We start from the raw sequence: 12598 nt of genomic DNA, 5'->3' as shown, positions 1-12598 counted from the left end.
TATACTACACTCTAGAGCTCACATTTGGTAGGAGATTCAAATCCAGACGTGTCTGATACCAAAATCCACGTTCTTTTCATCATAATTAAAATTCAGCTGAAAAGTCAGATCCATGGCCCCTCCAGGTTACCACCCTATCTCTCTCCCCCACATTAAACCCAAACTTCTTGAAAGTATTGTCTACACTGTCCTTACCTACCACTCACTTCTCAACTCACTAAAAAAAAAAAAAAAAAACTAGCTTCTACCCCAAGCACTCCATCTAATTCTCAGAGAGGCTACCTGTAATATTGCCATTGCTCAACCCCATGGGTACTTCTCAGAACATACTAGATATCTTGAAACTTCTGGTGCTGTTTACCACCCTCGCCTTCTTGAAACATTCTCCTTCTTTGGTTTCCATGATATCACACTCATCTGATTTTCTTCCTACTTCTAGTGACACTCCTTCTCAGACTCTGTTATAAGCTTGTTTTGCTTTTACTATCTCTGTAATGTTCTCTTCTTCTACTTTCATCTACTCCATAGGAACAAATTACTGTTTATATGCTAATGACTTCCAAATCTATATCATCAGCCCAGGTGTCTGCTTCTCTTGAGCTTTGGGGGAATCCCCACTTACTTATTCCACAGACACTTCAAACTCAACACTGCCAGAAGGGGTCGCCATCTCTCACCGAATCCCTCCCCAACCAAAGGTGTTCTGCATTTTTTGTCTGTGAATGCTTCCATCATCCACTCTTTTGCCAAGAGTAAATCTGAATCATCTTTAATACTTCCCTCTCCTCACTCTCCTATACCCAATCAAAAAGCCCTAATGATTGCCTCAATAAAGCTAAAAATAAGATAAAATTCAAGAATTTAAAACCCTTACAACTGCACCAATTAGATATCTCTTGATATCCATCTCTCCATCCTCACAGGCACCTCCTAGATCAGGACACCATTATCTCTCAGCTGACCTGAGGTAACAGACTTCAACTGGTCATTCTGTCTCCACATTCACTCCCATGAGATCATACCCCACACTGCAGCTCAGGTGATCTCTTAAAACCAGTTCAGAATATGTCTCCACTCACAACCCTTCAATGGCTTCTCCTTGGTCTTCAGAAACTATTCCAACCTCTATATATTCCCATGACCTTTTACAGCCTCCTCTCTTCACATTCCCCTTCAAACTGTAATCCTCGGTCTCACCAAGCATCCATTTCCCTGAATGTGCCCTGTTCGGCCCCATCTTCCACCTCTAATATGCTACCACTGCCTGGAGCGCTCTCCTCATCTCCATCCTGTCCACGTGCTAACATACTTTGGGTCTAAACTTACAAATCACTTCCTCTGGGAAGCCTTCCCTGACCCCTGGTGGGTGTCCCTACTGGTGGGTGCCCATACTCTGTACTTCCAGAGTACCACGTCTTCTCTCCCCTGCAGCACACCCAGATCATCCTGTGTTAGTCTATGCCCTTGGCTGTCTCCCTATAATCAGAAGGTACATTGTGGGACAGCACATTCTATGCGTCATCCCGCGTGTTCGGTACAGTGTCTGCATTCAAAAGCACTTGTCACATAATGAATGAACAAATAAATGAATTGGCATCTAAGGATAAATTGATAAATTAACCTATACTTAGAAAAAGCATAACAAATAATGGAGTATCTCTTACCTTAAAAAAGCCCTGTTTCTCTTCAACAAGTACCCAATATCTCTGCTCCCCTTCACAGCAAAATTTCTTCTAAGTGTTGATTAAGTCAATTGTCTCTACTTCCTCGCCTCCATTCTCTCCTCAACCCACTCCAGTCGGGCATCTGTCTCCACCACTTGAGTGTGGCTAACCCTGTTAGAGCCACCAACTAACTCTATGAGCCCAGTCCAGTGGCTATTTCTCAATACAGTTGATTTCACCCCCTTCTTTTTTTTTTTAAGATTTTATTTATTTATTTATTTGAGAGCATGCGCAAGCAACAGCAGGGAGGAGGGGGCAGAAGGAGAGGGAGAAGCAGACTCCCCGATGAGCACAGAGCCTGATACAGGGCTCAATCCTAGGACCCTGAGATCATGACCTGAGCCAAAGGCAGACGACTGAGCTACCCAGGCACCCTTCCCCACTTCTTGAAATATCTTCATCTAGGGGTTTCCAGGTCATCACACTGGCCTGGTTTTCCTCCTTTGGCCTTCGCTACTCTTTCTCAGTGTTCCGTGCTTTTCTTCTGCTTGACCTCTAAACACTGAAAAATCCAAAAGGTCTGCTCTAGCTACACACTCCACAGGTGATCTCTTCCAGGCCACGGTTTTACCTGCAAATATACCAGCCACATACTGATGGCTCCCTAATCTATACCTCTCCCTGGGACTCTGGATCCTCACATCTAACTGTCTGCTTGACATGTCCATTGGGGTATCAAATGAGCATCTCATATCAATCACGGCAAAAATAAACTCTTGATCTCCCCAAAACTTGTCTATCAGTCTTCCTCATCGCAGTAAATTATATAGCCAACTACTCAACTGCTCAAAGCAAAAATTTAGAAGTTATCCTTGATCTCTCTTACTACTCATTCCATACATCCCAACATTCACAAGTATCCTTAAAAAAAAAAAAAATCCATGATTCTTTATCCGATTCCTATCACCCTACTACTATCCAACCTACTCTGATAGTTCACCTGGACAACAAAAGCATTGGAACTGGCTTTGCTGCTTCCCCTCCCACCACTCAGATAATGCCCTCTCTACCCAGCAGCCAGAGTGATATTTTGGAAAATGTAAATCAGACCATGTTACTCCCCTAACTAAAACCATCCAATGGTTCCCCATTCACACGCCTTCCCTGAGAGCTGACAAATCCCTGCCTAATACAGCCCTGCCTTGCCTTGCTATCCAACACCATCTCATGCCCACCCCATTCCAGCCACCCCAGGCTCCATTATCTTTGAGCTTTTCCTTTAGTACTGCCTCAGCCTGAAATGCTCTTCCCTTGTTCTTTGCTTGGCAGCTCCTTTGTGTCACAATTATTCCTTAAATGTCTCCTCCTCAAAGACCATCACTGACCACCTGATGTAAACAAAGCACGCAATCCTCACATAAACACATTTTTAAGTCCTCTCCATAGCACAACCCATGGGCTGACATTTTTCTTATTTATTCTTTGTCTCTCTAATAATTGAAAGACAATCACCGTGGGTGTATGAAGCTTGTTGGAGTTGTTCACCTCAGTATACTCTCAACCCAAAATAGTGCCTGATACAGAGTAGGGTTACAGGAAACACACACTCATGAACGTATCAATGAACAGATTCACCTGTACTCATAAAAACCATAACTGTGTGATGAATTGATTAGTGTGAATCCACCCATACTTTTGAAACATTTTGTTTTGAAGCATCAAACCATGCTAGAAGTTCTCCCATGTAAACGTTCAGACTGAGGCAGACACACACACAGCAGAGCTAGTTCCCACTCTTAATAATCCTACTTAGCTGGAAGACAGGGCAAACAATGACTATGTTTTGGAAAGATCTTAAATATTATTCAAATCTGATAAAGGCTGTTTGTGTTCTGATTTGAGCCAGGTGCGTTCCATTTTATAACACTTAGCTGCTGATGCGACTGGTAGACCCTGTGCAATAAAGACGGAAAAGACCAAGGCATGACCAGTGAGTGCTGCTCCAGCCTGGGGGCAGTGAGCAAGCGTGCGTGGCCATTCTTCCGCCATTTTCTTTCTGTGCTCATTCAACATGCATCACCGCACAGGCTGTCAATGACTAGGACAGCTTATTTACCCAGAATCTCATATCTCTCCCCCAAAAACACACACATTTAGAACTTGGAACATTTCATTTCTCTGACAAATCATTCCTGTCCTTTTATGTACTATTTTTAAGTGGTTCTAAAAATACCTGGTGGTAGTAACTTGCAGTTCTCATACATATATTGAGAACAACAAATGCAGTTACCTTTTATCAAAATTTCCCTGAATATTTTAGAAAAACACAGCCATCAGCGAAACTGTAATCACCACCGCTGAAATCAGATGGGGGAGGTCATCTCTTGAAGATGCACATTTAGAATAACCTCTAATTTTTAGAGTGTAAAGTCACACACTAACCAACCCACCAAATGGCTATAAATTAATCTCTTATATTGACTTCTTACTTTCCCATTTTCAAGGGGAAATTATTTCGAGTTTTATTTTTCCTAATACACTACTTCACGTTCTGAATAATTACGCTCCCTCCCGAAACACACGCATACGCAAAAGCTCAGAAAAACTCCTGTATCTCCCATGGGGCTAATTAAAAAGGATTCTGATTTCTATAAGGCATGAATGCGAGCTTTGTTAACCTACTTGAACAGGACTCAAAATGACCCTGGATTTATCTTGCCCTAGTTTTCAAAATGTAACTGACCCAGAATAAAGTAAGCTTATCCCCACACTCCTGGCAAAAACAAAACCAAAGTTCCCAGAAGCCAAAACTGTATATATACAACCCAAGAAAAAAAATTTTCTTCTCTCTTAAAGAGACTATACAGTGCAAATACTATGGCTTGCAGAGCTATTTTATTTTTCACTTAATCGGAACATTTTAAGACTATAAAGCTTTTAGTATCAAGGCAAGTAATCTTCCAGGACAACACAGCAAAAGACACCATCAGCTACTATGATATCACGAACTCTCTGGAAGCTTTTGTGTTGGGACAGTACAGCACTGATAGTCGGTGAAGAACCATAATTTGATTATTGTCTCTGGGTATAACAATCACCTAATTCCTAAAAAAGACCCAGAGATGATTTGCTTTTATTCCTAATAACTGAGCAGTCTGAACTGGTTACAGAAGCAGAAATACTTCCTCATAGCGCATGTCCTTCCCTTATTCCTCATTCACCATTTCCATCAAAATTCCACACGGGGGGCCTGGCTGTAAAAAGTAGAAATTCCACCCAGAAGCCTTTTATTAATCCCATTCCTCTTTCTCAGACTTTACATGGTTTCATTCACTTGCCATCATAAAGTAAACAGAATTTCCCTTAGAAACACAATACTAAAACACTTCTGAGCCCACAAACACCATAAACACACCTCCCTGCCCCAGGTCTAAAGAGATCCATGTTTCCATCCTCTCTCATTGATTTTCCTGAACACTGAACAATTCTTCTAATTCAGGGTGCTTTATATTTTCTTTATATTTGAAATGACCACTCATTTATTAATTACACAGTTGTTTACTGCAAGCCTAAAATATGTCAGAAATGTCACTGGCACTAAAGATGCAGGAGTATCCTAGGCAGGGCACCTAATACACACTGGAAGGAACTCAGAAGGCTATTAAAGCGGGGGACGTCCAAAGACGAGAGGAAACTCAAGGATAAAAAAACACTCACAAGAGGTTCAGCAAGAAGTTTAGGGAAGTTCTTACGAAAATGCTTGATTTTTACAGTGAGAAGGACAGATAACTCACTTTGCAGATAATATTATATAGAATACACTTTCATTCTTCACCTCCCTACACCTGAAATGTGCAAAGATACTCCAGACAGCATATGCAGTCATATTTTGGTTAAATTTTATGTTGGATCCAAAACTGGGAGCAAGATGACTTCGTTACATAAGAGTAATTAAATCTGCATCCCCAGCCCGTTTTCCGACTTTCACGTGATACAGACCAGCGGAAGCTCAGCTGGATCACACACTTCTTGAAGGTCCAATCTATTCACACCGTTGTCCCCTTAACGACAAGCCTACTGTGCATGGTCGGTGTTGGTGTTTACTGAGCAACCGAATAAAATTAAACATTACATCACATTATTATGCTTATTGTCTAGCCCGATGCACATGAATAATGTCTAAAAATATCACATAAATTGAAAGCCTCCCTTAGATGGATACTCGGTAAACAATGAATAAATGTCAATGGAGTAATAACCTAACCACAGGGACCGGTGTTCCACTCTCAAGCCCTACCTAGTAATGTCTGTCCCGAAGGCATAGAGTTTTTTTAATCTTTTAAAATACATCATCTGGAAGATAACACTAAATCAAACATATGAGCATTGTTCGAAATGACACAGGAACTGGGCTGAACGTGGTTTTATACAGGTTCCCGCGGATGGTGAACCACTCACCTGCGTTTTGGCAGGACGGCCTGCAAGTTAACTCCTTGCCCACCCAGCAGTGGCAAGCGTCAGGGAAGACACACTCCTTCCTAGTTCTTTGTCTAATTAAAGCTAATGCTCTGTATTCAAATGCTATTTTCCGAAAGCACTGACCTACCTCATTGCTGAAAACAATTTGCTCTTGTTACGTAAATTGGTCATACCCCTTTGCGGCCAACAAATTATTCTATTTACACGTTCTAAAGAAATCACTGAAATCTGAAATATATCAAGAGAGTGTGCAAAACAGTTCAAGAGCGCCGTAGCTGCTGTTTACAATAGCACCGGGTGAGTCAGCCTAGCCCGGCAATTTCCCTTACTACTAATCTGACTTTTAAATGGGACCTCTACCTGTGTCGTGATTTCACTCTTTCCATGACAGGAAGTTCTCCGGAAAGAGCTTCCTTGTAAGCGGTATATTTAAGCACATCAATAGAAAATAACATCCCATGGCCGCCTTCTTTGATGCTATTCAATACTTAGTGAAAACACACTAAACAGAAAGAGAGTTCATGTGGACGTGATCGCTGCTATTGCTATTACCCCAAGCAGCTCAGCTTCTAGACCTAAGAGCCTCTCTGTTAGGATCCATATTCAGCAGTTTCAGAATCCCGCCGAGTCTTCCACCCTGATAATTTTCACATCTGTCCCTACTTTCGGATTCACTGCTTACCTCTAATCCAGGCAGATGTTACCCAACACCAGCTGTTTGCAAACCTTTCCAACTGGTTTCTCCAACTCCACTCTCTGGCCCGCTTCAAGTCTTCCTACACCGCAAAGCCATACTGACCTCCTAAAGTACAGCTTTGACCTCCAACCATACTCTCCCTCCCAAGACGGGGTAGCTACCCGCTGCCTAAAGGCAAAAATCCCCAGACTTCTTGGGCGTGAAGTCAGCTCCCTCAGGGATCTTAATCTCAGAAATACTACTGAAGAAATTCCTACTTTGGTCTCAAATTAAATTGAATGGCAAAGAAAGTCCCTTCCAACTTGAAAATTCTGTGATATTCATCCAACTTTATCCCTTACTGCTGCTTCCACAAACATATTTACCCAATACTCCGAGGAATTGTTCCCTCAACACATCTTTCCTCACCTGAAGAGCTCAGCCCAGGTGTTTCATACAAAATATGTATTTATTATTTTCTTAGGATAAAGAGGAAGGAAGCACCTGTTATTTTGCTAGATAACAAAGCCAATGGAAAAATTTAAAGAAATTCTATAATGGACACTTTGGTAAAGCAAATAATTTTTAAAGATAGTTGTTTATTATTTTCATAGCCTAAACTTTCATGTATCATTTTATTTAAAATGTGGACCATCTGTAGTAGTACAAAATGCACTAAACTAAGATAAATTCCATTTTTACATTAATCTGCTCAAATTCACCAATGCCATTTCTTTCCCTTCCCAACAATCCAATCGTTTCAATGCTATGCTCCTTACTAGACTGAGAACATAAATATCTCCCTACAATATGGGCCTTCAAAAATCCCTTCATACCATTCATAAGGACATTTGCTCAAAGATCACACAAAAAATGAACAAAAAGCAACATGAAGTTGCTTGTTTGTTGTCCTGCTCTATGAATCCCAGCACAGCACTGCCTGATTTCCTGGGCCTGATTCATCGTAGGCCCTGCAAACACGGAAATCTGTTTTCATAGCATATCAACGATGACTCACTACGTTTCAATGCAGACATCTTAATTTTTTCTTCAGTATATTATTCCAAGTCAGGGTATGGCATAATTATCTTATCTTAGATATGTTTGGCTAAAATAAAGTAGGCGTTATAAATTAAATAGGTCTCTGTCTCTAAAAAAATGTTCTGAAATTAGAAGAAAAAACCTTCCTTACGAGCAGTGACCCTGAACCTATCATATCACGCAAAATCTCTTTTCTCATATTACTCTAAGGATCATTAAGCACATGTGAATTTTGTGAAGTACAAGTCTGATAACATAATGTACAAAGCCAAATGCTTTTAAGACTATTGCCAACAGCCTGTCGTTCAGGAGTAGCTAAGGTACATAATACCGTCCATCAATTGTTTGTCCAAATAGCTATAATCCTGCTATGAAACCAAAGTTACCTTTAGAAATATATACAAGTTCCTTCTTCCCTCCCTCCCTCTCTTCCTTCCTTCACTCTTTCTTTCCTTCTTTCTTCAACTCAGGCTGAAAGAATTATAAATCTGCTAATAATAATATAGAACTTAACCTTGAGAAATCTATTCATTTCACAGTTAAGCCATCATTCTATAGTCATGGGAACTTCCGGGGTGACATCCCTGAGTGTACCTGGCTAATGTGAGCAGCACTTACCCGGTGTAAATCTGACTACATTACACTATTGGCTTTCCACCCCTCCCCCCATAGGGCAATGCGCCCAGCACCATGTTCCCCTAAATGGGTCATAAAGACAAATCATTCGCATTGGTAGTGCATGCATATCACATTCCCATTGCCACACAGCCCGTATTCATCTCTTACTGTAAAGCAGATTGTATTAACCTAGTATAATTCAAAACATGCTATAAGAAAACACTCATTTCTCAATGACTTGCAAATTATTTTGAGCTACTTGCAAACCTGAGATCATTAATGTTACTTGAAGATGCCCGTCCACCTAAAGGATGTAAAAGTTTGCTACGGATTAAGATTTAAGTAGATTTTCCGAAGACAGCGTTAGGGAAATTCCTTTTTCAAATTGTTCTTTGAAATGTGTCTACATGTGTTGGCACGTGAGGGGTATGGTGCAGTGGTAAGAAAGCTACCCTCCAGGTCAAACCCCAGCTCTGCTGCTCACCAGCTATGTGACTCTGGGAGAGTAATTCCATCTTCTTGAGTCACAGCTTCCTTCTCTGTACCTTGAAGATAAAAATATCTGAGGATTGAATGAGATCATGTGCCTAAGATTGCTGTGTAAGCTACACCTTGTGACATAAAAGTCTTGGAGTGAACTGCAATGGGGAAGAAAACATTATGAAATATAATTATAATGTAATTATAATACTATAATATAAACTTACAATACTATAAGCGCTAAAATAAGTACCTTGGGAGAACAGAAGGGAGTGTGAATCTCAGCCAAAGAGAGAGCAGGGTTCAGGAGGAGGCCAAGCCTGGCTGACTTTGGGATGGATAAGAGGTGGGTAAGGGGTAAGCAAGGTGGACTTCTTCCAGCGGGAGGAGGACGAAGGGGGCCTGCGGGGGGACAGCCTGAACCAAAGCAACAGGCAGAGGGAGTATGGCCCTTTGGGCAGCCAAACAGCTAGACCACGGGGTGCTGATGGGGGTGAGGCAGGAGATGAGGGCAGAGAAGAAGGAGCACTAGCCTGTGAACCACACCGAGAAGTCTAGATTATCCTCCATGTGATGGGAAACCACGGACTAGAATTGTCAAAACAAACAACAACAACAACAACAACAAAAAAAAAAACGGTAAAAACCAGACTCTGGTTGACAACTTTCTTCTATACGCTAAGCAGTTTCTACTCTAGCGGTGTGCTCCCAGACAAGAAACCTTTTGGGACAAAGATTTCGACTGTAAATCTATAAAAAGAAGTTACAAGGCATTTGTTCAACCCCTTCTCTGTGTCAGGTACTGAGCTAGGCCCTTCGTGTGCATTATGCATAATTGTTCCTCTTCAAAACACAGGTGCAACGTAGGCATTACCATCCATATTGTAAATATGAGGAAACTGAGACTCAAAACAGGTGAAGTCTTTTGTCCAAGTTCAAAAAACTAGTAAGTGCCAGAGCCAGCAACAGAAATTAGGTTTACCTTACTATTTACTGATGCGCTCTCTTCCTGATATGTTTCAGGTCACATGAGTTATTACTCACGTGCAACCAAAACTTCAGAGAAAAACAAGAACATCAGGGCTTTCTTTCCAGTTCAATGAAAACTGTTTTAATGTAATTTTATTTGAAGTTCCAGTAGACTTAACGTACGGTGTTACATTAGTTTCAGGTGCACAATACAGGGACTCAGCACTTCCATGCGCCACCCAGCGCTCCTCACCGCAAGCGCCCTCCTTAATCCCCAGCGCCTCTTGTACCCATCCCCCCACCCGGTTAAGTGAAAGTTGAATTCCAGTCACTTACGGATATTATATGACACTATAAAAAATGTACTCACCGAAAATTTTTTAAATTCTTACCTCAAGTAACTACTTCAACACATCACACGTTTCTTAGTCTACACAAATTACATGATATTTATTTTTAAAAGCCTGATACATGTAGCCATAGCTTATCGCAATAGCTCTTGACCCCAAAGTCAAGAAGCTAATCATTCAAAACATATTTTTAATTAAAAAGAAAGTATCAGAAAAGAAAGTCATTTTGGGACCGTTGTCATGAATGACTCAAATACAAGGAATGTACAGCAATGGCAACCGTAGTTAGTAATACCGTATAGAATACTTGAAAATTGCTAAGAGAGCAACTCTAAAAAGTTCTCAACCTAAGAAAACAAAATCTATAATTATGCATGGTAATGGATATCAACCAGACTTACTGTAGCGATCATTTCACAGTATATACAGATATTAAATCATTATGTTGTATGCCTGAAACTAATAAGATGTTGTGTGTCAATTACACCTCAATAAAAAATAAAGTAAAAAATGAAATAAAAATAAACAACTCAAAATCCATGGCTTCTAAGTAACATTCTAAGAATGGCCTATAAAACTGTACATAATCTTGGGGTGCCTGGGTGGCTCAGTTGGTTAAGCATCTGACTCTTGATTTCTGCTCAGGTCATGATCTCAGGGTCCCCATGCCAGGCACTGCACGCAGCATGAGGTCTGCTTGTCCTTATTCCTCCGCTCCTCCCCCATTCTCTTTCTCTGTCTCTATCTCTCTCTCTCTCTCTCAAATAAATAAATAAATAACTGCACATAATCTTAAAGATTACTTTAAAATACACCGCCTCATAAATATTTTCAAAGGCTTACCATGGCCTTATTTCTTCTACACTAGCTAACTTTACTCAGCTCCAAGATTTGCCTTATCAACAAGGGTGAAAAGTCTAATGAATTTTCAAAGTACAAAACAAGTATTGTCAAACGCATGAGAAGTACTAAAAAAAACCCAATACAGAGAGCGTTGAGTCTGCATAGATGCACAGACGATTCACAGGACTGAAGGGCTTTCGCTTATGATCATACTACTTACTGTTCTTTTCTTTTTGGGCAACATAAGGATGCACATCTAAAAGAGGCGATGCAAAAAGATGCAAAATAAGTGCAAACAATTCTAAGCAAACCACGGTTAACTGTTTTCAATACAAATAAAATACATACACTCAGATTGAGACACCGTGATACCAAATTCCTTCCAGGTATCTCTGACTTTCTTAGAGAGCTGAGGCAGCAATAAAGACATTTACATATACTGAAAAGCTCTACAATTGGAAAACTACCTAAGAGAGACAGAAAGCAGTAGATGGAAAGATGAGGGTAAAGTTTCCCCAGCTACTACAGGTGTTACCCCCACCCAATCTTCCAATCGTAATTACCTTGCAGTGAAATATGGCGATCGTCGATGCCCAAGGAAACCTGTTCATCCTCGGTGGGCAGCACAGGACTAGATGCCATCCTTTGACTCAACGGAGATTATATCATGTCCATCTCAGTTAAAGAAGGGAACTAAAAGTAAAAGGAATAAATGCTCGTTAGTGACTCTGCAAGCCTGCATTTCTAGTAAACACGCATTGCCGGAGAGCAACAGCAAATGAAAACTGCCCTTCGAAAGAAGCAGTTTCTAGTGAGTATTTCCGTAGTTCATGAGGAACAAAGTGACTACGCCTTCTTTTTTGAATCATAATCAAGATTTTGCCCTGTGACCTATCCGAGTTGCTGGCAGGACTCCCAACGAGCTAGTGCTGTGGATTCTTACCCTGGTGGGGAGAAGGAAAGCTCCCCAGTGAGATTCCATAACTTGCTTAGAGGGAGTAAAGTTGACACAAACTGACATCTTAGGCGTTTGTATGTATTTTATTGTTGCCTTCAACCTGCAAGGATTTTCTTTATCACTTTTTATTTAACTTAGTTCCTTTCTGCTCCATAAATGTTGCCATTCACTGGAAACAATAACTGAGCTTGCACAGCTGGCAAAGTGAAACTAGAAAAAAAGTATATCAAAAAGAATGTTTTGATGAGGTTATCTATTATATTGAACTATTTTCCCAAGCACTTACTTTTCCACACATTGCTTTCTCAACCCCCACTTTGACTCTTAAAGAATCCTTCCAGGGGCGCCTGGGTGGCACAGCGGTTAAGCGTCTGCCTTCGGCTCAGGGCGTGATCCCAGCGTTATGGGATCGAGCCCCACATCAGGCTCCTCCGCTATGAGCCTGCTTCTTCCTCTCCCACTCCCCCTGCTTGTGTTCCTTCTATCTCTGTCAAATAAATAAATAAAATCTTAAAAAAAA

General features: G+C 40.9%; 1 protein-coding gene across 1 annotated transcript in view; it reads right to left on the bottom strand.

Annotated features, from left to right (window-relative positions):
- Positions 1-11935, bottom strand: part of SYNE2 (spectrin repeat containing nuclear envelope protein 2) — a 267176-nt gene extending 255241 nt beyond the window's left edge. The window contains 1 exon segment of the mRNA XM_002914161.4: positions 11684-11935. Coding sequence (XP_002914207.2) covers positions 11684-11762 — 79 coding nt within the window. The 5' untranslated portion in view covers positions 11763-11935.
- Positions 11936-12598: the final 663 nt, after the last annotated feature.

Source organism: Ailuropoda melanoleuca, chromosome 14 (assembly GCF_002007445.2).
Source record: "Ailuropoda melanoleuca isolate Jingjing chromosome 14, ASM200744v2, whole genome shotgun sequence".
Taxonomy (NCBI): domain Eukaryota; kingdom Metazoa; phylum Chordata; class Mammalia; order Carnivora; family Ursidae; genus Ailuropoda; species Ailuropoda melanoleuca.
Note: the sequence above shows the minus strand (reverse complement) of the source record. Positions and strands in the feature narration are given on the sequence as shown.